Source organism: Rhinopithecus roxellana, chromosome 18, assembly GCF_007565055.1.
Source record: "Rhinopithecus roxellana isolate Shanxi Qingling chromosome 18, ASM756505v1, whole genome shotgun sequence".
NCBI classification, from domain to species: Eukaryota; Metazoa; Chordata; class Mammalia; order Primates; family Cercopithecidae; genus Rhinopithecus; species Rhinopithecus roxellana.
This window is the reverse complement of record NC_044566.1, coordinates 3,065,102-3,092,335: the sequence shown is the minus strand read 5'-3', so window position 1 is coordinate 3,092,335 and position 27,234 is coordinate 3,065,102. Positions and strand designations below refer to the sequence as shown.

The window sequence follows — 27,234 nt, the reverse complement described above, 5'->3', positions numbered from 1 at the left end:
TGCTGGGAGCAGAAGCTGGCGTGTCCCTTGCGGGAGCAGCAGAGCTTTCTCCGTGCAGCCTCCTGCAGCACCACGCTGTCAGCCTCAGCTCTCCCGGGGGCACGTGGTCTTATCCCCTACGGAGTTACAGTGGCTGAACCTGACCTGATACGTTCACACCTAATGGCTACTTTGACTTCAAACCCTTTTACAGAACCATCTTCTGTGTCCTTAGTTTTAATTTTCTGCTCTTGCCTCTAGATTGCCAACCCAGTGACCATCCCTTTGCTTCGGGTCCACTTTAGCTTTGTTGAAGGACATTTCTATGCCCTCATTCGCCAAGTAGAAATGCAGCGCACCCTCTACAGCCTGTTTTTATATGTTGGGAGTACTATTTGCACTGAGGGAAATTCACAGATTTTAATGTCTACATAATGAGTCCCTGTTCCTTGAAGTTAATTTGTAGGAAACATTTGACTGTCAGCATGAAATGACCAGACGCCTGCCAGCTGAATATGGTTTTACATGTCTAAAGCAGTTCCCTCTTCAGTGATGATCTGGTTGGATTTTTACCTTGAACAGAGTTAGGAGAATGAGTTTGTGCTGTAGATGCTAAGCGGCCTTGAGGTTGTTGACGTGAGCTTCTGTGTGGTTGCAGGCCTCCCTGTACCTGGGCAGGCTGGTGCCCCTGGCTTCCCTGGTGAAAGAGGAGAAAAAGGTGACCGAGGATTTCCGGGTGCATCTCTGCCAGGACCAAGTGGAAGAGACGGGCTCCCGGGTCCTCCTGGTTCCCCCGGGCCCCCTGGGCAGCCTGGCTACACAAGTGAGTTCCCTCAGAGATGGTTTAATGTGGTGTCCAAGCAGATGCCAGGGTGCCGGGCAGACCCCGGCTGGGGGCTGTGACAGTCTCCCACAGCCAGAGTGTAATAGAAAGGCGTGGATTCTTCTAATCATTCATGTTCCTCTAAGGGAATATTCTACAAAAAGCAATAGTTAAAATTAAAAAATAAAGCTGGTTTAAAGGAATAAAGAACACGTTAACCAGCTCTGAGACTCCTGGCATCGAAAATTAAAAAGCAAACCTGTTGAGTTACGTATTTTTATTGAAAACAGAATGCATTCTTCATCTAGAGATACAAGTGAATACTAGGACACACACACACACACACACACACACACACACACAAACACACCAAAAGCAAGGAAGACAGGATGACACGGGTAAAGATTACGTTAGTAAAGTCCAGAAAAGCCAGATTTTATTCCAGAAAAGCTGAACGTGTAACATGGAACTCAATTAAGGTGGCCCTGTGGTCCCAACACAATACCAAAGCAAACTCAAAGATCTCCGAGGATTTAAGCCAACCTGTGCAATGGGAGTATGTTCAGACACCCAGAGCCAGCCTTTGGAACCTGTTCAAAACCAACGTGTGCTCTGTGGGGCCCCAGAAACACGACTCCTCTGTGGGGTTGATTGAGAAAGGACTCACAGGCTTCAAGTCCCAGCAAGATTTATTTGCTAGAATTCAAGCACATCTTTATGAAAGGGAGTTCTCATGGATGAGGCCACTGTAGGGGGTTGGGCCAGGGCTAGATAGAGCCATGGATTCCAGCCACTTCGATGGGGAATGTGATCTGCACGAATTTGGGTAGAAGAAAGAACAGATCACAAGTGACTTGGGGGAACTTTTCTCCTCTGCTCTTGTGATTGCGTGAAACATGGGAAATGAAGATAAAATATTGCAGTCCTGGAGACACTCAATCCAGAGTCTCCTTTTCTCTGTGTGTCTGAGAGAAGGTTGTGAGCCTGACCAAGGGGCTTTGGGTTCCGGATTCATTCAGCGGGGAAGGGAGTGCCTGGGAGGCAGCAGGCAGGGATCTAGCAGTGGTGACAAGACTCAACAGATCCTGCTGTCCTGGAGCAAGCATTCCATGGGGCAGACAGGGGTTGCCCAAGACAAGGGAATTCTCAGGAATCCTAGAGATGATAAGAAGTCCAGGGATAAACATAAGCAGGAGAGTCAACAGAGAGTTCTGGGCGGGGGTAGGGTGGGGCAGGGGGTTGTGGTTTTAAGCAGAGTGATTTATAAAGACATGAAGGGGGTGAGGGAGCCAATGGTGAGGAAATCTGGGCAAAGGACATTCTTTTGGATATTTGTAATTTTGCAAGTGATGAAATATAAACACATTTCATGTAAAAATGTGAACTTCACACTCTTGTTAATTGAATGAGATGTGTTGGCTGAACACATTGTAATATTTACTATTCCACATTTTCTAGGTGGCCTTTCTGGTCCATCTAAATTAAGTAATTCCCAATCACAGAGTATTAAGTAATACTTTAGAAATGAGATTTGTATTAAGATTTATAATGTATGTTAAAGAGGCTACATCTTAAAGCCATTGCTACCTCGGGACTACCACGCAATGCAGCCATTTCTGTATCTAAGTTCCGCCACTGTGTTCTTGTCTCAAGTGGGTATAGCCAGCTCTAAACCATCTGTGGCTGTAGGTACCGCTGCATAAAATGAATTTAAACGGACTTTGGTGAGGATGTACCATTGTTTTGTTTTTTTTTTGTTTTTTTAGTCAGGGATATGAAGGGATTCTGGTTGAGCTGAAGCAGGCGGGAGTTATGTTCTGGAAAAGGAATGTAGCAGCTCCGTGTCTCTCAATATTCATGAGCATACATTTCTAGAGTCCAGGAATTAGTACACCCTGGGCTGGCAGGGCTGAGAGATGTGAGTTCTTTCAGTCAAGTGATTCAGGGGCTGCTCTTGGAAACATAAACATGGAGTCCACTTTGTCTAAGACAGATGGTGCCAGTTGCACCAAGGTCGAAGGACCAACGAGGAGCCAGGCAGGACCAGAGTCACCAGGAGCAGGTCCCTAACCGTGGCTGTCGGGGACCAATAGTGACCCCACTCGGGCTTTCTTACCTCCTGTGCTTTGTGAGGAGAAACTCAGGGAAAGACACATAAGCACATAAGCAACAAGCAAAGCAAAAGCACTTCCCCCTTGGTTCCTACACAGCTGAAGCTGACTTGTTCTGCTGAGCTCTAAACCAAGTCATCAAACAAGGTCTGGGCTCCTTTTAGGCATTCCGGTTCTAGCTGGGGTGGGCACGCTGGAAAGTTGACCTTGGTTAATGCATCCAAGCCCGAGGGAGGGCCCCACAGCCCCACTCCACACGCTGGGGCCCTTCTATAGTCGGAGACTTGGGGTGTCCAGGTGACAGCTGGACAGAGACTGACCTGACCATGACTTTGTCATTAGGAGGAGACTCTGTAAGGGGGAGGGCAGGGCCTTCAGCGCTGGTGCATGAATGTTAGGGTTATGCCTAGGCAGAGATGCTGGATACCAAGTTGTTCACGGTGTCTTTTTTGTTCAAAGATCTTGGGGAAGGAAATATAAACTCCATCTCAATGTGTATCCAAATCATAAAACAATGAACAATACTGATATTGTTTACTCGAACCTCGGACAGATGGCGTGTGCATTACTGCAATTTATTTTTATGCCTCTTTACATAAATGATGCTCAGAATTGAATGTGAACAATTTGAGGCATTTCCTCACGGGCAGTCTGCCGCTCTAAAATAATGATTAGTTTTGCTGTAAATTGGGTTATAGGAGGGGAAAAAGGAATAAAAATGTTCTAGTCTCAGGTTTGACCTAACAGATGCATGACCCTGGACAAATCACTTAAGTTTCTTGAGCCTCAGTTTCTTCATCTGTAAAATAAGAGCGATGGTCGGCTCTTCGCAAGATGAAATGAAATAGTACACAGGATAGGGCTGATGCACCTACAGATACTTCAGAATTTGTGAAATAGCAGTGTTGGCAGTGATGGCGTGGGATGGTGAGTGTGTGGTGTGTGCTGATTAGGTTTTGCAAGTGGTTGATAGCTTAAGATTATTTTGAAACAAACTAAAGCTGAATTTCTAACACTTATCAGCCTAAAATATTTTGGTTTTATATTTGAGTTTTATAGGTTGAGTTAGGAGAGGGTAAAAACACCTAGCTATGATCCTCTATAACTCTGAAAACTCAATTTCAGATGGAATTGTGGAATGTCAGCCCGGACCTCCAGGTGACCAAGGTCCTCCTGGAATTCCAGGGCAGCCAGGATTGATAGGCGAAATTGGAGAGAAAGGTAAGATACTTTGATTTTTTAAAAAATGGTGGTTGTGTCTGTGCATATGATTTTTTCCCACATACTTACTGGCTTTGGAGGCAAGTGAGGGTGGGCAGAGTCAGGGCGTAGGTTCCTTTTATTTGGAACCCCCTTCAAAATCTATTCCTAGAATCAGCATCTTCTGGAATTTAGTTGATGATCTGGGAGGGAAAGGTGGAGACAGCCCTGAAGGTCAGAGTTTTGCCCTTTCTCCTTTCTAAGGACCATGGAGTCAGTCTTGCTACGGTGGGCATGGTCAGCAGATAAAACTCAGACTGATTTGTTCTGCAATCTTTCCATTCAGTGTTTGAGAAGAGACTTCTGTTATCAAAGAATGCTCTTCCCTCTTTCAGGCCAAGTCAAAAATCTGCACATGGAATGCTCACCAATTCTTCCAGTGGTGTTTGCATCGTCATTGTGAGCAAATCTGCCATTGATGCATTAACCAGCGTCACTCTGGCCTCTCAGTTCCATCTTTAATCTTTCCAAGTGTTTGCCTTACCACCCGCACAGGACACTTATTTAATCTCTTCAGCCATCCTGGACACAGAGGTGGATTATCACTGCATCAACAGTCCTGTCTTAGAGGGGAATAAGCAATGGATATTCTGGTATTTGTATGCCTGTTAGTAACCTCAGAGTAGGACAAATAGGCTGTCCCCCAAATCAGCCCCACTGTGTACCATCTCTGCCTGTGGATTGTAAACACGTTTTAGTCTTCAAACGTGTAAAACAGAAACGATGTGTGGAGAAGTTTCAGCCAGTGTCTTAGAATTCTGACAGCCACGTACGCTGCAGGACCTGAAATGGAAGTGATCTTGGGCGTCCTCACAGGGGTGCCACTGATCTAAGTCAGTGTGCAGTTTGGGTTTTAATGAGGGTCTCCACTCTAGTTACCAGGCGCTCAGTACTTTGTGACTTGGGCTGTTCCATTTTATGGCAGATCCAACGTCCAGAGGTTCTTCACACTTCAATCTTAGCTGTCTATTCCCCAGATCCTAGGAGAAGCATCTTTCTTCTCGGGTCTTCGCATTCCTCTTTCGACTCCATCGTCTGCTGGGAATGCACCTCGTCTCCCCACTCACCTGAAGCCTTGCGAACAGACACACCCACGAATGCCCTGGTGCCCAGAACTTAGCTGGGTTCTCAGCTGTGTTGCCCTATGCCCCTTCCACTGATGGGCTCCTGGTCTGCCTCCTAAAAGAGCTCGAAATGAAACTGTGTGCCTGCTCCCACACTTCAGGGCCATGGCCTACCTGCACTGGCCTTATTCTACTTCTGACTGAGGGGCATCCCAGGGCGGAGGGGTCAATAGCAGTGCCCACGTGGGGCTGCCAGCCAGGGCAGGGATGGGAAGAATATGGCCACACCACCGCAAGGTCCCTGGCATGGACTTCTCTATGAGCACTTTTTGCTCTGTATTATGCCTGATTTGTGCCTAGAAACCAGACATTTTAATATTTAAGACACATGACTATCTAAGACACTGTAAGATCTCTGAGCTTGGTTTGAAAATCAAGACTTAAGATGTTAGAATTTCCAGAGACAAGCATCTCCTCCCCTCTTTCGGGGCTGCAGTCTCTCTCCTCTTCTGTCCTGGATCACACATGTGTTCCTGCTTTTGTGGCTTCTTATTCCCAAGTCCACCAACCAGTGAAGTCCACGAACTGGACTAAGCACTCAACCAAAGAGAAAGGGGACTAAGGCCTCAATCAAAGAGAAAGGGGATACGTAGTTTCCACATTACAGACAAAATTACAAAAGTCAAGTCTTTTCAGGCCGATAGGCACAGTTGAATTTCTGGATCACTTTTTACTGAGGCAGCCCCTGTCTTCTCCCTGGGAAAAGGACTTGGGTCTTTAAGCAGTGCATCTGTGGTTACACGTGACGCCTGCTGGGGGCAGTGGGCCCTGTTCACTGACAGACAGAGACGCGCATCTGACTGCAGTTTCCACCCATTAGCAGAGAGCCATCTGGAGGAGCTGTTCGGTCACTGAGCAAACCTAAGTTTGAATGTAATATGTTAGTGACAGCCTTGCCTTTTTCTGTTCTCTCAGTGCACTGCAGAGACTTCTGGTCACATGTTACATGTAAGCACCTTTGTGTGTTCTTTTTCAGGTCAAAAAGGAGAGAGTTGCCTCATCTGTGATACAACTGGATATCGGGGGCCTCCCGGGCCACAGGGACCCCCAGGAGAAATAGGTAAGACCCACATGTGAAAAGGACCAGGTCAGAGTTTGCTTTGGTGTGTTGGCGTCTTTCCTGTGAAAGGGATTTCCCTCCATGAAAGGCCCGATTTTCTGCAGCCAGTCCTAGAGCATAATCAGAAGAATGCTGGGCCCCACTTCTAGGCTTTGTTCCCCTTGCTGGGAATGATCAAGATGGCCTCATAAAGATTTCCTAATAAAAGGCAGCAGCATGATCGTTCCCTCCATGCCACACATTCTGTTATCTCACAAGCAGTGAACGGAATTTACGTTTTCCTTTAAGTGGTCCCTGGGTGGGCACCACTTAAAGAGCAGGAGAGCAGAGGAGGGGTGTACATGTGCGTTGGGCCACATGTTCCCTTTCTAAGTCCATCTTGGGCATTTTAGTTATTACTGTCTTTGGATTATCCAAGTAATCATCCACTTCCTACACAGATTTTTATGCTGAGTCTTAAGAAAAGGTTTTAAGAAGTGTCTCATGGATGCTGTGTTGCTGTCTTTTTCCCTGTCTCTAATGAAAGGTTTCCCAGGACAGCCAGGGGCCAAGGGCGACAGAGGTTTGCCTGGCAGAGATGGTGTTGCAGGAGTGCCTGTAAGTAAACCTGTCTGAGTTCATGTACATATCAGAAGTTACCACCAAGCACATCAACAGAGTTGTGTCATTTTGCATTTGCAAGCATAGCTTCTGCCTGGTGTGGGAGCTGGTAAGTGGTGTAGGAGCTGGTAAGTGTTGCTGTGTCGAGCGCTCTGGAGGGACTCCATGTGGCATTTGTCTCAGGGGGATGAGTAAGACTGTCACCTACAGCACCCAAACCGCAGCCGCCTTTCTTCTCACCTGGTCAGTGTTTCTTTGGCTACTGCCGACCTGTGTTCAGGGGTGGCTGAATGGGAGTGCGTCCTTCCCGCAGGGTCTCTGGGATGTCCTGAAACAAATGGCGCCACAGGAGCCACCCCCGCGTAGCCACAGTGCAGAGCCGAAGTGCTGTCTTTCTGTGTTACCGGGGCTGGTAACATCACATCAGATCATCTAAAAGCTTCTTAGTCAGTAGGTTCAGCATCAGTAGTTTCTATGGAAAGATCAAGGAGGGCAGATCTGTTTCCCTCTGGGGATTTGAAATGGGTTTTTATTCTTCTCCTTACCGTTGACAGTTTCTGTTACAACATCTATTGTGTAGTTGCTTTTTCAAATCCATACATGAAATATCTGGATCACATTGACACGAAACCTTTCAATGGGACAAAAGACCAGCTTCTTCGCTTTTCTAGTTTGTTTTAAAAGAATCCATTAAATAGAAGAGCATCATAATAATCTTGAATTTTGAAGGACATTATTTTCTTGCATATAATCACTTCTGTTTCTGAAGCTTTTAAATCTCAAGGCGCTGTTCCTCTCGCACTTTCTTTGTCCTTCTGAGCTTTGCAAGCATGGACTGGTTTCCACAATTCCTTTCATTCCTTTTTTTCTTTTTGTAAGATACTGAAAGTCAGATTTCAGAATTACTCATTTCTGATGTAGCTCTTCAAACTTTTTAATTTTTAAAGATATTGCTGGAAGGTTCTACAAAAGAAAACCAGGGCAAAAGCCAGTTGAAATGGCAATGACCCAGCTGGAATTCAGCAATCGTTTTCTGCTTTTGAAGTTAGATCTTGTGCTTTTGCTCTGCAGAACTTCCCTGGTGCCTGGGGAGCTGAGTTAGAAGTTGCAATTGTTTAAAATATATCTAAATAAATTAGAAGTTCAAATAACTGGGTAGCCCTGACTGTAGTGGGGATCAAAGACCAAAGAACTTTGAAGGAAGCAGAAAGGACGTTTTTAACCTCTATCCACTGCCTCATCTACTGGGTTTTCCTGGTAGACTTCCTGCCTCCACTCTGGCTGAAACGCAGTCCAGACAAGCCTAATAAAGATGGAGAAAGAGGAAAGAGGTGAGAAAGAAGGAATATTGAGGAGGATCATAATATAGAAGAAAAGAAAGGAAACATACAACCCAAATTCTACTCCTTATGCCTTCATCAGGAGCTCCTTTCTTTCCGTAGATGGAAAAAGCCTCTAAAAATAGATTTATGGGTAAATAATTCAATTGAGAAGTTAGTAATTTTCATTTTATTGAAAGATGTATTTGAAGCTCTGTGATTTAACTGGCTCAGAAATGTGGTTCTCTTATTTTGAATTTGGCTAGAAGCTAAAAGAGATATCCACAAACCAGCACACACGAGAGTAGATTAAAATTTAAAAGTGGTGAAATACTCTGAGCTTTCGTTTGACTTAGATAGCATTTCTGTGACATTTCCTTTTGAAAGGCAAGTGTTTGATTTTTGGGAAAGAATAATGGATCATGAAAGGCCAACTCCCTGAGCGGGTTGATGATGCCCAGGTTGATCTGAGCAGGTTTCATGGTTCCTGGTCCCTGAGAGGATGAATCGAAACTAACACTCCCTGCCTTTTCCCACAGTGGCACCACTTTTTAGAGGCAGACAGCATAGGTGTCAGATTTTCTCCAATTAATGCAGCCAGTGCTAAATTTTCCAGGCAATATTTGATTCCTCAGCATTTATTTTCAAGGAGATGGATCAAAAGACCTTTGAACTACTTAGAATCAAGAAGTTCTGTAGCAAAGAAACCACATGAGATGTCCTAGGGTCACCAATGTCACTGTTTTAAAAACCCAGATTTCTCCCATAAATAGAATGATGGCAGGCAAGGTCATCATTGTTAAAATAAAAAATTATATTTTCTCCCCCTAAGATCACAGTATTGGGGAGCTTTATATTTTTAGGCTGTGAATAATCACTATAAAATAATATTATGATGTTTCCAGGTTGAGAAAAATGTATATTGGTTATAATTTCTTGCACTGGTATTTTTTAATTGATGAATATTGCCAGTTCAGTGTATACTTCCTCCAGTATCTCTTTTCTTCTGGATGCCAAGGATACAAAGACAGGAAACCTTGGTCCTACCTTCAGAGCCCTAAAATACTAGTGGAGAGACAGCTCTGCAAATAGACTGTCCTAATGAAGCAAAGTGATTTACAGAATGAGGACCATACAATAGACCAGAAGGCAGCCCGCGCCCACAAGGAAGGCTGCATAGAGGAGGCTAATTTTAGCTGGGATTGAAAGATGCATTGGAGCTAATATTAACTCAGAGAAACAGTTTAGAAATCCCACAACACCTTTCAAGTAAATAATAAATTTTCCATGACTCTCTGCTACAATTTCTGGCAGGTGGCTCATAGAAATAATTTGTTGCCTTTCCTGGGACACAGAGCAAATAGACTGGGTGTGTTCCACCTTTCCTGAGTAGATCCAAGTAAAGTGTCCCAGGTCATAAGGGGCATTAGAGCACGGGGCTGGCTCAGACCACCAGTAGCCGTCCATGAGAAGCTTCTGCCATGACAGGAGTGTGCTGTGTCAGCACCATCTGATCTGGCAGCTGCTGGCCAGTGGTGGCTGTTGAGTCTTTGAAATGCAGTCACTGCTAGGTACGGTGGCTCACGCCTGTAATCTCAGCACTTTGGGAGGCCGAGGCGGGCGGATCACCTGAGGTCGGGAGTTCGAGACCAGCCTGACCAACATAGAGAAATCCTGTCTCTACTAAAAATACAAAATTAGCCGGGTGTGGTGATGCATGCCTGTAATCCCAGCTCGGAAGGCTGAGGCAGGAGAATCTCTTGAACCTGAGAGGCGGAAGTTGCGGTGAGCCAAGATGGCACCATTGCACTCCAGCCTGGGCAACAAGAGCAAAAATCCATCTCAACGAAGCAAAACAAAACAAACAAAAAACGAAAACAAATGCACTCACTGGGATGGAGGAACTGCATTTTTTGTGTTATTTAATTTAACTTTCCAAGTCATATTGAACAGCACAGAGAGTTGCCGCATACTCTCTCTGTACTTTTGGAAGCCTGCTTGACAGGATTGGGCCAGGAGTCAGTGCATCGTGGTTGGCATGGAAGATGGAAACAGGAGGAAGAGCAGCTTCTCCCGTTCCTTAGCCTGTAATGTTTTAGCTCTTAGGAAGCAATTCAGGCAGGAAAGCAAGTCAGCCTCATTTAGGTTAGTCCCATATTTGCAGTTTGTTAGACTTTGAGCAGGACACAGAAGTCCTTTGAGCCTCACCTCTCCCGCTGTGTAATGGGCAGATTTTACTAACCCATACCTAACACTCCTTAGCACTCCAGGGGCACAGGCGTAAGATACAAGTTTTGCAGCTGGATATGCATAAATGTGGATCCCAGTTCCAGCACTTCCTGGCTGGGTAGTCTTGGATCTATCACCTCACTTCTTTGAGTATCAGCTGCTTCTCTGCTACGTCCTGGTTTCCATGCTTTCCTTGCAGAGCTGCAATAAGGGTCAGAGATGCTATAGAAGGGGTCGTAATGCCTAGCAGGCTGGTAAGCAGTGCTCGCCGTATGTTCATTCTAAAGATTGGGCAAATGTTGGTCTGTCCTTGGTGGACCAACTCCCTCCTTTGAGAAGCACATAGTATATGCACACACAGAAGCATATGCATGTGAGTGATTCATATATATCTAAGGAAGTTTATGAAAAGGAATTCACACATTAAGTGAATTGTGCCAGAGTTAAAATTCTGCCAAGTCAACAGGGAGTTTGAAGATGCCTTTCTCAGGCCTAAGTGAATAAGTAAATGGGACAATTATTGGAAACCTTTTCTGTTTTTGTATGTGTGTGTGTGTGAAATCCAAGTCTCAGGATGCTGGAGGAGAAACCATTGGTGGGTATGGGTGTTCTTTGCAGATGTAACTTTCCAGGAACAGAGCAATGTTCTAGTGTGAGTCTCTTGGGAAGGTTAGTTTGACTCTGCTGACTCGACATAACTGATCATCGAACTGGCCCAGCGCCCACTCCGAGTTTCCTCTCTCACTGGTGCCCTGGAAGTCCCTATCTCTTCTAGAATTCTGGGCATGAGCATAAAAGGAAACTTGTTCAGTATTCACAGAAGTATTCAGCACTGGCCAGGAGGTGCTGACGGGTGGCTCACTGGGCCCAGAAGCTGGAGAAAATGCCTCTGCATGCCGGTGGGACTGAGGCAGAGCTGAGGACAGCGATTGTGCTTTGAGTGTGTCCATGACTGAAGCTGCACAATGAACCACACATCAGTCAGCACCTCCTGACAGGTGCTGCATGTTCCTGTGAATGTTAAGCAGTTGTTAGGGAAAGAAAGCTCCCTGAGGAGAGCTGGGTGCCCCAAGCCACACTGTAACTCCCTCGGCCCCATCCAGGTCTCTGTTTGAAATACCTCATTAAGATAAGTGTTTTTCTTAAAAACACAAGAAGTGCGGCAGACCAGGGCTTTGCCACAGAGCTCCTGGCTTGCATCTGGAAAAGGAACGATGAGGTGTGAATGCATGACCATTTTCAAGAAGGCGGCTTCTTGATTCTGTGGTTGCCTGTGTTACAGTCACACTGGTGTGCTTCGTGGATGGGTCTTCTGTGGATCACAAGGCTTTGTTCTTACAGGGGCCTCAAGGTACACCAGGGCTGATAGGCCAGCCAGGAGCCAAGGGGGAGCCTGGTGAGATTTATTTCGACCTGCGGCTCAAAGGTGACAAAGGAGACCCAGGCTTTCCAGGACAGCCCGGCATACCAGGGAGGGCGGGTTCTCCTGGAAGAGATGGCCGTCCGGGTCTTCCTGGCCCCAAGGGCTCGCCGGTATGTTTATCTCCAGACTTTGAATGTGCATTTTACAATGTGGATCTGCAAAGAATCAAGAAATGAGTAATTTGAATCATATCTATGTATTTCTATCTCCTTGATGATGGCACAGATGAACTTGTTTCATGGTTCATGGAACAACTTAAGTCTATAAACCTAGGCATTGCCAGTTATTATTGACAAATAATTAGATGATAACAGATCAGTGTCTTCTGATGCATTTGGGAGAACTGAACAGATGTACAGATGTGTTTGTGTATCTTTTTGCTTTGGATGGGAGGTGAAATCTGAAGTTAATAGTATTCATGTCATTGTTTTCAAAATATTCCAGGTATCAACATCTCGTTCTCTAAAGTATCTCCCTAAGTAGATGAAGGAGGGATAATGCTCATCTAAGGGAGAAGAATGCTGGTTTCACTTATTAACTACAAGGTGGCCTTCCTGGGAGGGTAGATGAAGTAAATAAATAGTGTGAACTAGTTAACTCTAGTACTTATTGACCACAGATGTCAGAAGAATGTGATAAGGACAGGGTGTTGGTTTGTCTCTGATAACAGTGTCTTTTTCCTCTTCTCACATCAGGGTTCTGTAGGATTGAAAGGAGAGCGTGGCCCCCCTGGAGGAGTTGGATTCCCAGGCAGTCGTGGTGACACCGGCCCCCCTGGGCCTCCAGGATATGGTCCTACTGGTCCCATTGGTGACAAAGGACAAGCAGGCTTTCCTGGAGGCCCTGGGTCCCCAGGCCTGCCAGGTGAGGCCTGAGAAACTCCTGGTGCAGCATGAAGTTGTAAACGGAGGCTGGCGCAGGCACCTCGGGTGCCCACAGGGTCCCGGGGCTCGCATAGGCTGGGGCGCACGCTTGGCTTTGATTCTTCCAGGAGTTGGGGCGGGACCTGGGCAAGCCTTTAGCCTTTTGAGCCTTCCTTTCCTCATGTATGTGATGGGCCAGGCAATATGTAGGTTCTCCCTAAAAAGAACTTGGGTTTACAGTCCTCCTAAGTAAGTATACAGCGCGCACCAGCTAAAATCAGCCTTTACGTAGAAGTCACACCGAGGTCAAGTCATTTTCCTCTCCTTACCCATTTGACTTTTCCCGATGAGCAGCCCATTTTGGCTTCTGTGTAGCCCGAGTGGTGTGATCTCCACCTCTTCACAGTAGGCAGACGCCTGTGAACGGATTACAGAGGTCCCGCAGCACAGTGGCGATTTCATTCCATGGTGGTTTTAGTTGTCTGCTGTTTTCTCAGTGGATCACACATGAAGCTCTATGCTGAGCATTGACAAGACGTGGTCAAAACCACAGATGTGGTCCCTGCCCTCTGGCACAGCCTGTTCAGAGGGTTTCCAGGGAACCTGTAGCAGGGATGAGTGTGGACTCCCTCGTCATTCTCCTCTCCCATGACTTGCTTATTTTCAGGGCCAGTGGGATGTGGGTGTGGCGCTGGGCCTTGCACACAGCAGGTGCTAATAGTTTATTAGCTGACTGCGATTCCCAGTAGACATGGAGCACTCCTAGCACTCTTCGTGCTCCCATAATGAGAGTACAATCCCATAATGAGACAAGGAGAGGCCAGGAATGCCTTGTGTGTAGATGAGGGAAGTAAATACACGTTGCTAGGAAACATTCAGAAAGTTGTAAAAGTGAGTGAAAGGACTTAAAGTGATTAAAAATATGTAACTAGTAAACCTTAAAAAACATAGTTATTTATAAAGTAGCTGGTGCCAGGCGTGGTGGCTCACGCCTGTAATCCTAGCACTTTGGGAGGCCAAGGTGGGCAGATCACCTGAGATCAGGAGTTCAAGACCAGCCTGGCCAACATGGTGAAACCCTGGCATCTGTAGTCGCAGCTACTTGGGAGGCTGAGGCAGGAGAATTGCTAGAATCCAGGAGGCAGAGGTTGCAGTGAGCGACCATTGCAGCATCGCACCATTGCACTCCAGCCTGGATGACAGAGCAAGACACTGTCTCAAAAGCAAACAAACAAACAACACACACACACACACACACACACAGTCCAGTTCCTAAGCATTCCAGCATGGGAAGTGTCAGCCAGCATTTGATGGAAGCCCAGGTGTAGTGTGCTAACATAACTGTTGCTCTTACCCTTCTCCCTGCTGTGTAATCAGTGAGTCCTTAGCATCAAGTTCTGATGCCATTGATGGCTGTTCTTTGTTTAGAAGGGTCCCAGAAATGTCTCTTTTATGATTCCGTTAGAGGTAGGGTGATACCAGGTTTGATGGAGGAGGACTTTGGTGAACCAGGCATAGGGACTTCTGATCACTTTCCCTTGGGCCTCTTGATTCCACAATCAACAAATCAAGTGCCGTCTTTGTGCTTGTGACATCTGCAGATTTTCGGAGCTGTCGAAGGGAATTAGCCTTTCTTTTGGCTTGAAACTACCATCAGAGAAACCAGCTGGAGTACTCACAAATATACACTAGCAGATGGGGAAGAAGGCTTCTGGGGAGGGGGGACAGGGCTGTTGATCCTCTGCCCACAGCTGTAGGGATCCTTGGCCATCCGGACTCAATTAGCTTCGAGATCAGAAAACAGACGTCTTTGATCTGCCAGAGCTGTGTTTAACTGTGGTGATCATAAAAGCCTGGCGCCCAGGGGTGTGTGTCACCGACAGCAGGTATTTCCTAGGGTCAGTCAGTTGGCGTTTCCCATAGTCTATAGCTAAAGAATGTGCTGGCTGTTCTGGGGAGGCCCCACATAGCTTGAATCCTTACAAGTTATACGAAGATTCGGTGCATGCATTCTTGGAGGGGAACCCTTTGGTCCTTTCTTAACAGCAAAACCCTGACTCTCCAGTGGCTCTCCTAGGTATGAGTGCCCAGGGGACTGGGGCTGTGCTTCCTGGCTTGGGAGGAAGGATGGTTTTGCCTGTGCTGCTCAAGTGAGCGCAGAGCTCTCCAGCTGCACCATTACGGATGATGAATCACTTGTGATCACCCACAGATCATGTTGTTTGGATAATTTACCACCAAATGAACGTAATTTAGGTCAACCTCAAAGCAACTTAGATTTTGGTATATTGAGAGAGAACAGCAAAAGTATTTTGACTTTTTGAGACCGACTCACTAAGAAATCACCCAAGGTCATCTCACATGTTGTTGTGATAGATTTTTCAGCTTCTTGTGACTCTTAATGGTGGACTCTTAAGAGATTCTTATGTCTAACAAACATCTTGGTCATTTTGGACATGCGTTTTGGGGAGAAGCGTAGCTCTCTGTGAAAGATCCTAGAAGCACCGGGGGAAGAAGTGGAGAACAGACAGAGGCTCTGCTCTCCGCGTGGGAAGAAGTGGAGAACAGACAGAGGCTCTGCTCTCTGGGCACTCGTGGTGCTGGGTGGAATGTGGTACGCAGCCCACCCACTGCGTGTCCTCGCTCTGTTCCACGTGGTCCCCATTCCTTCATCTTTTGTCTTTGCTTTTTTTTTTTTTTCTAGGTCCAAAGGGTGAACCAGGAAAAGTTGTTCCTTTACCAGGCCCCCCTGGAGCAGAAGGACTGCCGGGGTCCCCAGGCTTCCCAGGTCCCCAAGGTACGGTTGGAATTCCAGCTCACCGGGACACCACAAGAGTTTCCTCACGTTTTTCTCACGCTGACCGTTGGTCTTTCTCACCACAGGAGACCGAGGCTTTCCTGGAACCCCAGGAAGGCCAGGCCTGCCAGGAGAGAAGGGTGCTGTGGGCCAGCAGGGAATTGGATTTCCAGGGCCCCCTGGCCCCAAAGGTAACCCTGCCAGACGGATGCGAGCCTTTGGTCTGCCTGTGACTTCCGTGAGAAAAGAGGAGGTAGTAGACATAAAAACACCACAGAAGCTGGTGACCGCTGTTCAGAGAGGCTTTCTGAAGAGCCCAAGCGGTGCTGAGCACAGCGATTTCAGGCGCTTCTGTGCAATAGCTGCCTTGTAGTGTAGGGTTTGGTTGGGAAGATGGGATGCCAAGGCTGTGCAAGCTGCATGGATACTGCCACCAACGGCGCCTGCTGAAACCCACCTTCCAGGTGTTTGCTTTTATCGGTGAGGAAGACTTGCAGTCCACCTGAACACAGCCAGGGTGGGTTGGGAGTTGGGGGAGTACCCAAGGGGAGGTGCAGGGAGTTATAGGGAGGGGGCTTTGCTCCAAGGGGAGGAGTCCTATGGGTATTAGAGCTGTCACTTCCTGCTGAACACTGGAAGGAGGTAAGGAGGGAATTTCTTTTTTCCCTGCTTTTCACATTTCTTAGCTCTACTTGTCCTTCAGGTAGACTCTGATCAACACACTTGTCATCACATCCTTCTGTTCAGGACTGGGGAGAAGGTGCTGTGAGCACAAAAGGGATGTATTGTATAAGGAAGTTTGTCTTTGTACAACACACCATGCAGTCCAACTTAGGTTGAAATCTCCTCCAGGCTCTCAGGCTTCCTACCCAGCAGCTCCAGGCTCCATTCACCCTTATTGCTGTAGGCTGCTAGCTTGGAGAAAGGAGACGACAGCCCCTTTCCTCTGACAGCCATGCAATGCCCACCTACACCATGGCTGCTTCCCTCAGGCTGGGCGGGCAGCAGAGCGTCCGTGTCCAGGGCGGCCAGGCGCTGAGGCCTCGCCACACTCACGAGTCCCTCACATTCCCCCGTTGCCTCACGCAGTGCCTCCTTCGCTAGAGGCCACGTGACATGGAGTTGCTTGGCTCTGTGGCAGAAAGGAGGACAGCCACTCGAGGTCACACCCTATCTGTGCAGCAGCCCTACAGGGGGTGTGATTCGGGCCTGTGCCATTGCAGACTTACAAATTGCTGGACATCAGAGACCTCAGCGTTGCATACAAAGGGTCTGAACCAGTGACTGGCCAGCTTCACGGCCCATCAGAGCTCCCAGGGCGGGCACAAACAGTCGGCAGGTGTCCTTCAGTGACAGATCCTGTGGGATCTTGAAAAGTGGGCCTGCCTTATAGGCCCCAGGGGTCTGCATTTCTGATGAGATGATGGTGCCCCTGCCTCCCTAACCACACCTTGAGTAGATGAGTGAAAGTGCCCTTCTCATGGGCAGGTACGAAGGGGTTTATTTTGTTTGGGGAGAGTAGGATGGGAAAGAAAAGTTTGAAGAGAACAGAAGAAAAGGAAAGGAGAGAGAAAGAGGAGGGCAGAGGTGCTGGAAGAGGCGACAACGCACCCGACCGCCTCTGCCGGGCGGTCTCCCCTGGCCTCTTCCAGCCACCTCCGAAGGCCTCCACAGTTGACCTTCTCAGATCAAGTCGGCATATTTGGGCAAGACTAAAAGTGAAGAAAGTGGGGAACAGTGGTGTAATTGGAATGTTTTTTTTTTTTTTAAACTCTTCAAAACAGGTGTTGACGGCTTACCTGGAGATGTGGGGCCTCCAGGGACTCCAGGTCGCCCGGGATTTAATGGCTTACCTGGGAACCCAGGTGTGCAGGGCCAGAAGGTGGGTGCCAAGCATTCCCTCGATGGCCCTTCTCCCCCATCCTTGTTATTAGTTGGACAGAAAAGACGCAGGTTATGAATTTCCTCCCAGGACATGTTGGGCCAGCAGGTTTTTGTTTTTGATGAAATAGCATAGAATAGACAGTATCAGAGAACATAGCACGTGGAAGTGAGTATTTTCAGGGGAAACATTTGTTTTGATTTTATGAAACATTTGTTTCAGTTTTATGAAATTGTATGACAGACATGTTCTTGCCTGTGTAAGCCAGAACTCAGGGTAAAATATGTTTCTTCCTGTGAGAAGTAGATGAACGCTGTTTGAAAGCCACTGTCCTGAAAGAAAGCATAGTCACCCAGGACCGTTTCTCAGCCTCAGCACCACTGACATTCTGGGTTCAATAGTTCTTTTCTGTGGGGCCTACCCTGTACCTTTGTAGTGCTTTTGGCAGGAGCAGCCCTCCCTCCACCCATGCGTCACCAAAAGAGCACCCCTTTCCACCCAGTCACAACTGAAAATACCTCCAGGCATTGGCAAATGTCACTAGGGCGACCAGGTTGCCCAGCTTGAGAACTATTGGTACAGGGTGAAGTCAGGATTCTCCTTGCCCTCAAATATTCTGGTACCAACTTGCCTATACTTGAAATTCTGCTCAGCAAATGTGAGTGACTACCAATTAGATCCTTTCCTGTCCTGACCGTGAGGAACCGATGTGACACTGCTGGAAGGCATTGGTACCAAACGGGAGAAAGGGCCAACAGCCATTGATAAATGTCGCCAGTGACGGACCCAGGTGGGGCCTGCTCCCTGTCCATCAGGAGAGGGCAGGTGGGCACCACAGGGGCCGCGCCTCTGGCATCCCAGGGCGGGTTTCTTCCCTAGAAATACCTGACAGCAGGGTGCCCTCCTCTGGTGGCCGAGGCTGAAGAGAAACCTTTGGACCTTTGTTTTTGTACAACCCGCCACCAGCTTCCCCTGATAACCTACGTTGCATTTGAACATTTAGTCAACCACAGCAGCATGCAGATCATCTTAAACTTAGTGCAAGACTCAGGAGTTAGTACATGCCTAATGGAATGGGAATGAAAGATTTAATTTATGATTTAAGATACCGTGCTTCTTCAAGAATCCCCTTGATGGAGTTCATTCCATTTCGAAAATTTCCTTCTGGGACGTGTAGAGAAGTTACCACTGCCCACTAATGTCCAAATCCTCCCTCTCTGGAAATGTCATTTGCAGACAGGGGACACCAGTGAAGCACTGTGATGTCATGGCCACCTGCTTGCTTCAGAGCCTTCCATCTGTGCCTGATCCAGGCTGTTTCCAAGGCACCCTCACCCTTTATTTTAATCATCTGTATCTATCAAAGCCCAGTGAGTCATGCCATAGTTTAAAATGCTTAATTTACCGTGAAACTTCCATTAATCCAAAAAAACTAAATAACTGGTGTCCATGCTAGCCCTGGAACCTTGCCATCTCTTAGGAAGAACTCCACTAACTACTCACAAATCATATTTGGCATTTTACTGGTTACTTAGGGTCAGTGCTTTGTCACAGGCACCAGGCTGCAGAGTTGAGGGGACAAGCTCAGGTCAGAAGACTTGAGAAGAATGTCATTTATCCATGGGGAGCCTTGCTTTTCGTCCTTTGTAAAGTGAAAACAGTATAAGTTACTCACCTACAGGGCTTGTGGTGAGATTGAAAAGATGTGATAGGTATGAGGAAGCTTTGCAAATGCTTGAAAAGGGTTGAACAGATAATATTCTTACTAAATGCATTGGCAGTATCTATTAAGTCTTCGCTTATGCTATTGGTTTGATAAAAATATTGACTTTGCAAATCAATTTGCTTCTCTGTGCTTTGGGGATTTTCAGGGAGAGCCTGGAGTTGGTCTGCCAGGACTCAAAGGTTTGCCAGGTCTACCCGGCATTGCTGGCACACCCGGGGAGAAGGGGAGCGTTGGGGTACCAGGCGTTCCTGGAGAACACGGAGCGATCGGACCCCCTGGGCTTCAGGGGATCAGAGGTAACTTCTTGCAGATCATCCTGGACGATTTCAAGGATGGGATGTGCTTACTTTTGCATTCCCAGAGCCCCTACTGCGTGTATTTGATATGCATTTGTTGAACGAATGATGCGAATCCTGGAGGCCTAGAGCTCCTGGCTTTCTGTTGCTGGGGCCATTTGTGTGCGTGGGTCTCCTATGCCAAGAAACATGCCACCGCTCCTGCACAGCTTATTCTCAGTTTTTCTTCTCCAGGTGAACCGGGGCCTCCTGGATTGCCAGGCTCCGTGGGGTCTCCAGGAGTTCCAGGAATTGGCCCCCCTGGAGCTAGGGGCCCCCCTGGAGGACAGGGACCACCGGGATTGTCGGGTGAGTGACATGCTTCTAGAATTATCCCTTCCCAAAGCAGGCTTTCCTGAAGTATGGGAGATGAGGCTGGGGTTTCTATGAAGGGAAGCTTAGCACAAGGTGTGAGATAAAAAGAGAAAAAATAAAACTCCAGTTTGTGAAAACAGGTTTGATTGTTTGCTTAAATGTAGTCCCAGATTTTTTTTCCCACCCACTGAGATTATGTGCCAAAGAGACCTTTTCTTTATTGTATACTCAATCACGTTTTACATTTTATTCTAACTGATGTCTCTATATTATCTTTCCATAGGAGGGTTAATTAGTTGTGGATAATTTAATTGAGTCCATATCTAGAACCTAGCTTTGCCTTTGATGGTAATAATCATAGAATTAAGGTGGTGCATGGAAATTAGAGGAAAACTAGCCCGAGTCCTAAATACCGTGGCAAGGCAGTGGTGGTGCTTAGGGTGGCGTTGCTGACTCTCAATGACAGGAGAGGGAGGTGCTTTTCTTTTAGAACAAGAGCCATTTGATTATCCTGATGACCCCAAACACCAACACCTAACAGATGATCCATTCAAGCCCCCAGTGTGGGCATGTTCACGTGCTTTCTGCAGAAAGTCATAAACAGAGCACTGTACATTGTAGATCATTCTGTAAATTCTGCTAAAAGTTATTTGCGTTTCACCCAACTGCAGGCCCTCCTGGAATAAAAGGAGAGAAGGGTTTCCCCGGATTCCCCGGACTGGACATGCCAGGCCCTAAAGGAGATAAAGGGTCTCAAGGACTTCCTGGCGTAACAGGACAGTCAGGGCTCCCTGGCCTTCCTGGACAGCAGGGGTCTCCTGGCATTCCTGGGTTTCCAGGTAAGTGATTTTTGAACTTCTGCCTGGATCCGTCATGAGGACATGGGCCTCACCTTATTCTTTTTATGACTCTTAGCATTTACCGTCAGCGTTCAGAGCGAGGAAATGTTCACAGTCCTTTCCTTTGGCCACAGGTTCCAAGGGAGAAATGGGCGTCATGGGGACCCCCGGGCAGCCGGGCTCACCAGGACCAGTGGGTGTTCCGGGATTACCGGGTGAAAAAGGTAGGGGAACTGATAACCCTAGAAGCTCATCTTGTGTCTATTTCTCGATGTCACTTGGGAAATTCCCAAGTTGTCATAGATCATATTTCACTTTAAGAGGCCCACAAAAGAAGTTAAGAACATCAAGCCAAAGGCTAGGAGACCCCCTTCTTCCAGTAGGATTCCTGGTGCTCAGTGCACATGGGGTTGAAACTGTGCTTGGCCAAGCAAATCAGAAAGAAACCGGGCCTTCCTTCTTGGCACAGAAGAGATTCTTCTTGTGAGAAATGGTGGCATCTTCAGCCATGCCAAGACACAGGGACCGAGTCCTTAGACTCAAATTACCAACCTGCGCAAGTTTACAAGGCTTCGTCTTTATTTCTTATCTTGTTGAGATTGGTCCAAAATAATGTCTTTTAAAAAGAAATACTGCAAATATGACAGATGAATATGTCGTTTGTTTAGTAGGATGATAACATTCCTGTTCTATTATTTTGTATAGAACTGAGGGGCACTATGAATAAGAGTAGTAAAGATATGTAGGAAGGAGAGAAATGTAAGTTATCTAAACCTGAAAGCCAAATCACAAGCATTAGAGTTATTAACGAATAATGTATTGTAGAAAATGGCTTTTTACTGCTCGTTTACCTGGGGTTGGATTCTTCTGTGTCTCAGACACTGGCCATTAATGCCATTTTGGACACGTTACTAGTGCTTTGTAGCCTCTTTGTCAGCTGCTCTCCCAGTCAACAAGAATGTGAGCCTTATGAGCATGTCTGCAACACTGGCCCAGGCTCACCGGCACCTTCTCTTTCCTCTGCAGGGGACCATGGCTTTCCGGGCTCCTCAGGACCCAGGGGAGACCCTGGCCTGAAAGGTGATAAGGGGGATGTCGGTCTCCCTGGCAAGCCTGGCTCCATGGATAAGGTGGACATGGGCAGCATGAAGGGCCAGAAGGGAGACCAAGGAGAGAAAGGCAAGTCCGGGAAGGCTTTTCATGGCCAAGCTCAGAACCACAATGTGTCTCTCCTGGGTTATCGGGTCCCCCATAAATAATACCAAACCAACCTGTGTTTCTGCAGCAACTTGCTTGCAAGCAAATGCAGGTCATTGCTATTTTCTTCTCTGATGTGTAGGACAAATTGGACCAATTGGTGAGAAAGGATCCCGAGGAGACCCTGGGACCCCAGGAGTGCCTGGAAAGGATGGGCAGGCAGGACAGCCTGGGCAGCCAGGTATGGTGTGGAGCTGTGGTCTCCAGTGTGGCAAGGGCTTGGGATGAGGCCTGTGTTCACCAGCTCTTTCTGTAGATGTCAACCTGCCATATTGCTTTCTTCATGGTTCTAGGACCGAAAGGTGATCCAGGTATAAGTGGAACCCCAGGTGCTCCAGGACTTCCGGGACCAAAAGGATCTGTTGGTGGAATGGGCTTGCCAGGTAAACTGGATTTAGAAGAGGGTTCTCTAGCATGTGTGCCTGTGGTATTGGTAGGGCGTGTCTGTGGAATGAGATCCTCTTCAGCTGAGACGGGCAGAATCCAGGCAGATGTGTCTTTCACACGAATTCGCATCCTCAGCTCTGAATGGTCTCCTGCTCAGGGATGGATGACATTTGGTTGACAGTATGGCCATTGCTAAGAAAACTCACCATCTAATGTAATAAAACATGGGCTGTATACAGCCAACTTTTGATGATCTCGAAGTGACCATCCCCTTGGCTAGGACCCTAGGAGACGTTGGCTTCTCCATCCAGGCTTCTCAGCCTGAGTAGCTCATAGCTCCAGAGCCCGTTGTGTTAGTTCAGAAGGATTCTCTGGACTCCTCTGCTCCAAGCCTGGACTAGCCTTAATGCTTTACCAACAGCGAATATTGCAGTGAGAGCAGCCGGGAAGAGGAGGAGAATGAGGGAAGGGCTGGGTGGTGACGGTCCTCAGAGCTCACTCAGAAAGGAGGAGAGTTCAGGTGGGAAGCACATCTTTCCATCTCCTCCTGAGTCTTGATCAGGTGCTGTTATCACTTTAATTAAAATATAGGCATCTAGGTTGCTGGTCATGCCTATGTGTGAATAAGCTTGGCTATCAACATGCATCACAGAACCGAGTGTCCACGGACTCCGGCCTGCCTGCCTCATCGTCCCTGTGATGTCTGGCTGATGAGAGCTGGCTGTGTCATAAAGAACATAAGATAGATGTTTATTCTGTTGAGAAAGTAAATATTCTAGGTAGTTAACGTATTTCTTCCATCTTATAACATGATGGTCTTAAAGGACAGGAGAGACGTTTCCTAGCGTGGCTCTGATGTGATCTGGGTGACTGACATGTGCTGGGTCATGAGCCGATTGATACATGAGGGATTTGTGTTCTTGTGTCTCATTCTTGGCTGGTTGTGGGGGATGCACGTTCTTGTATCTCATTCTTGGCTGACTGTGGAAGTGCTTTTTCATTTGTAATACCAGCACTAGCTCAGCCCAAATCAAGTTTCAATTGTTTGTGTTCATAGGAACACCTGGAGAGAAAGGTGTGCCTGGCATCCCTGGCCCACAAGGTTCACCTGGCTCACCTGGAGAAAAAGGTGCAAAAGGAGCGAAAGGGCAGGCAGGCCCACCTGGCATAGGCATCCCAGGGCTGCCTGGTGAAAAGGTAACCAGCACTCTGCATGGAAAGGTCCCCTTCTTGCAGCTCAGTGGAGATGCTGTCTGAGAAATGCTCAGCAAATATCTCAGCACACTCAGTGAGCCATAACACACAGGGATTCCCGCAAGGCAGCACAGGCTGCCTCTCCTTCCCCTTGTATTCACTACCTCTCCCCCAAGGAAGAATCTAGAAACTGGTGAGATTCTAAGGTGGGAGACAGCTGTCACTGGGATAAAACAGAGAGGATGGAGGGCAAAGAGGGATGGCAAGTAGAAACCAGGTGGTTGGCTCTGCCGTGCTTAAGTTTTCCTCTCCATTCAGAAGTGGACTTTGATTCTTTGACGAGAAATCTGGAAATGGAGTTTTGCAATGCAATATTCATTGTACCAAAATGTATACCATTATCTATAATATGCCTACAGATGCATGCCCATGGACAAATGTAAAGTTAATATGCCTGACTTTTACTTGCAGGGAGATCAAGGGATAGCGGGTTTCCCAGGAAGCCCTGGAGAGAAGGGAGAAAAAGGAAGCATTGGGATCCCAGGAATGCCAGGGTCCCCAGGCCTTAAAGGGTCTCCTGGGAGTGTTGGCTATCCAGGTAGGTGAGCGGGGCTTCTCTTGGGCTTGGGGATCTAAGAAATCAAAGAAAAGCCCAGACTTATGGATACTCTGGTGTTTTGTTTTTTTCTTTAGGGAGCCCTGGGCTGCCTGGAGAAAAAGGTGACAAAGGCCTCCCAGGATTGGATGGCATCCCTGGTGTCAAAGGAGAAGCAGGTAGAGGGCCCTCTTTGAGACACAGCCCGGGCACACAGAGAAGAGTGGCCAGGGGATGGGAGGCCCCAAGGGGTTCCCATCACAGATGGGAAGCAGGGAGGCCAACTCTCCTGTCTCCCATTTTCAGATGGGAAAATAGTCTAGTGCAGGTTACGGGGTCTTTCTGAGGTCTTGTCACTAGCAGGATCTAGGACTCAAATCTCCAAACTGTGTTTGTGGCTGTCATGGAGTTTTTGTCACCAGCTTTTGAGGGTCAGGGTTTGGTGGTGTTGCTGAAAGCATGCAGGGTCCTTTCTGAAGGGAAGTCAGAACTGACCTCAGGAAAACCAGGTGTGCTTGGGAGGGAACGGCTCCCTTAAGGGATGTCAGCAAAGGACCATTTGGTATGGCAACTAGGGTGCTGTGAGAGGTTGTGCAGGTGTCTGATGTGACTTTTCTCTTTGAGGTCTTCCTGGGACGCCTGGCCCCACAGGCCCAGCTGGCCAGAAAGGGGAGCCAGGCAGTGACGGAATCCCGGGGTCAGCAGGAGAGAAGGGTGAACCAGGTATGGTCCAATGCCCCATTCCCTATCAGAATCAGCAGCGTGCACTCCCAGAGACCTGCAGACTGCCTGTGTTCAGTGGACAGAGCGGGGCACAGAGCAGCCCCTAGACTGCCCATCCCTGCAACTATTTAAACACTGATGTGGACGTGCGGAGTAGAGTGGGATGAGAGGAGGGGAAGAAGGGAAGGAGGATTTATTATCCCATAAATACTTAGGGCATCTTCCCCTGATATAACCTGGGCTCTCAGTGATGAGTCAGAGACACATAAAATACCTGCTGTTAGAACACTTGCCATTTCCCTTGTGGTTACTATGACAAAACAAAGCAAAGCAAAACAAAACTCTTTTCACTGCCCAGCATTTCCCCATTTGAGGGGGAATGTTTGGAAATATTGGTTGGCCCCTGAGTCTGCTCCTGTCACAGATGGGCCTTAACTTGGCCATCACTTGGACAAAAGTGCAGGTGTGATGATGACAATCACATACACAGTAATATTCATATTTAATACAAGAGAGAGATAAACACACCATTTGAAGCAGGTTACCCCTGAGTTGGGGGGACACGGGGAAGACCACCAAGAGCTTCCACAGCTATTGGTTCTGGCCTCTTTCTTAAGTTCATTTTTTTTTATTCCATAACTTTATATTACATACATTCGTTTTTCTATACAAACAATTCATAAAAATACCCCTGCACTCCTTTCCCCTCGTTTGAATCTTCCCTCAAGCCCTTGGCTGACATTTGTCATCTCCCCAGCATCTGCTGCCCCAGATCTCTTTGGCTCTCCCCACCTACCTGAGAATAGCAGTTAGCTGGATGGTTGTCTGAGAATCCCATTTGCTCATCTCCAGACGGCAGCAGGAAACAAATACTCATTTGCACAGATCGTTTCTGCTAAATGCCATGATGGTTCTGAGCTGAAAGGTACTTAGGAAAAAATACTAACTTAGGAACATCCAGTCAAGGGTATCTTATAATGACTGTAGGAATATCATTTTATTACAAGGGTGCAATTAACTCATATCTATGTAGTCCACAAATATACATAGTATTATTGCTGAGTTGATAGTGCTTTGTGTTGGACCTGCCGCAGGATTGTTGAAGTAAAGAGAAACATTGCATTTCACCCTCATCTTATAGGTCTACCAGGAAGAGGATTCCCAGGGTTTCCAGGGGCCAAAGGAGACAAAGGTAATCTTTGCTCACTGTGCTCTTCCTTTTCAACCAACCGCTGCTGCCTGATGCAGCAGAACAAGGGGCAGTGTCTTCAGGATGAAGCCCCATCCTTGTTGGCCAGGCAGCAACTGGATGGAGGACGGATGCTGGGCCCAGAGGGCAATGCCTGCAAGACACGTGTGGTTCCCCTCTAATTAGTGGATCAAAATGGCGTGCAGTACACTCATGATCAGAATTATCTTTTACTTGGACTAATTTCATAAAAATCCAGCAGAGAGGGGAAACCCCTGTCATTTTTATGCCTAGAAGGTCATCAGAATATTGAAATTCTGACTTTCTAGAACTAGTTATGTGAATGCAGGACAGTATGTAGCACATGCCATAGACAAAAACTTGCCCTGCACAACCATGATGTGCTCAGTACTAAGTGCAACTGAGAGTTGGCCATGAGCTTGGGAAGTCAGTCTCTTCTCAGAGAGCTGAGCGTTTCATGGGAAAGTAAGGGGGACACAGAAAATACAAGGCATGTGAGCCGCACGACACGGAACAGAAGCCACAGGTGGCCGCAGCCAGGAGCTCACACACAGCATCCGTGGGCAGGCTTATGGCGGGTGGCTGGGCTGGCTGAGTGATCCCACTCAGTGGGAGGATTCAGAAAGCCCTGGAAGGCCTTGGACTTCAGCTGAGAAGGAGCAGGGGCACGGAGGTGCTGCTTCTCCCAGCCGCTGGTTCTCCCCGAGACCAGCTCGGAGTGTTTCCTTGGCAGGGGTGTGGTCTGACACTGGGAACCCCTGGGTTGAGAAGGATGAGTGGTGCCGGGTGGGCTGCCTTGGGAATGGCCACTTCCCTCTCCCTTAACTCACAGACTCCCTCAGACACAGAGCCCTGCAAATGCACCTGCTCAAGGGGTCGCTGTGGGCTGTTCCCGCCCTGCCTTTCCTGCGTTGCCATGCGATCCTGCACCCTCCGTCCGACGTGCTACACTGCCCTTGCACAAACTACACATGCGATCCTGCACCCTCAGTCCGACGTGCCGCACTGCCCTTGCACAAACTACACATGCGATCCTGCACCCTCAGTCCGACGTGCCGCACTGCCCTTGCACAAACTCTACACCACGCTCCGTCCGACGTGCCGCACTGCCCTTGCACAAACTCTACACAGCACCTTGCGTTGTCCACTCGCTGCTGTGTGAAATATCAGGGACAATCCCCAG

General features: G+C 47.7%; 1 protein-coding gene across 1 annotated transcript in view; it reads left to right on the top strand.

Annotated features, from left to right (window-relative positions):
* The window catches only part of COL4A1 (collagen type IV alpha 1 chain), a 155,281-nt gene that overhangs the window by 104,982 nt on the left and 23,065 nt on the right, over window positions 1-27,234 (top strand). Inside the window, exons 21-41 of the mRNA XM_010384745.2 lie at window positions 638-802; window positions 4,039-4,134; window positions 6,274-6,357; window positions 6,884-6,954; window positions 11,847-12,038; window positions 12,624-12,792; window positions 15,496-15,588; window positions 15,675-15,779; window positions 17,373-17,470; window positions 19,342-19,492; window positions 19,727-19,840; window positions 20,518-20,685; window positions 20,820-20,909; window positions 21,712-21,864; window positions 22,025-22,123; window positions 22,236-22,325; window positions 23,387-23,526; window positions 23,995-24,121; window positions 24,217-24,297; window positions 24,743-24,841; window positions 25,983-26,033. Coding sequence (XP_010383047.2) covers window positions 638-802; window positions 4,039-4,134; window positions 6,274-6,357; window positions 6,884-6,954; window positions 11,847-12,038; window positions 12,624-12,792; window positions 15,496-15,588; window positions 15,675-15,779; window positions 17,373-17,470; window positions 19,342-19,492; window positions 19,727-19,840; window positions 20,518-20,685; window positions 20,820-20,909; window positions 21,712-21,864; window positions 22,025-22,123; window positions 22,236-22,325; window positions 23,387-23,526; window positions 23,995-24,121; window positions 24,217-24,297; window positions 24,743-24,841; window positions 25,983-26,033 — 2,436 coding nt within the window. The remainder of the gene's footprint in view (window positions 1-637; window positions 803-4,038; window positions 4,135-6,273; window positions 6,358-6,883; window positions 6,955-11,846; window positions 12,039-12,623; window positions 12,793-15,495; window positions 15,589-15,674; window positions 15,780-17,372; window positions 17,471-19,341; window positions 19,493-19,726; window positions 19,841-20,517; window positions 20,686-20,819; window positions 20,910-21,711; window positions 21,865-22,024; window positions 22,124-22,235; window positions 22,326-23,386; window positions 23,527-23,994; window positions 24,122-24,216; window positions 24,298-24,742; window positions 24,842-25,982; window positions 26,034-27,234) is intronic.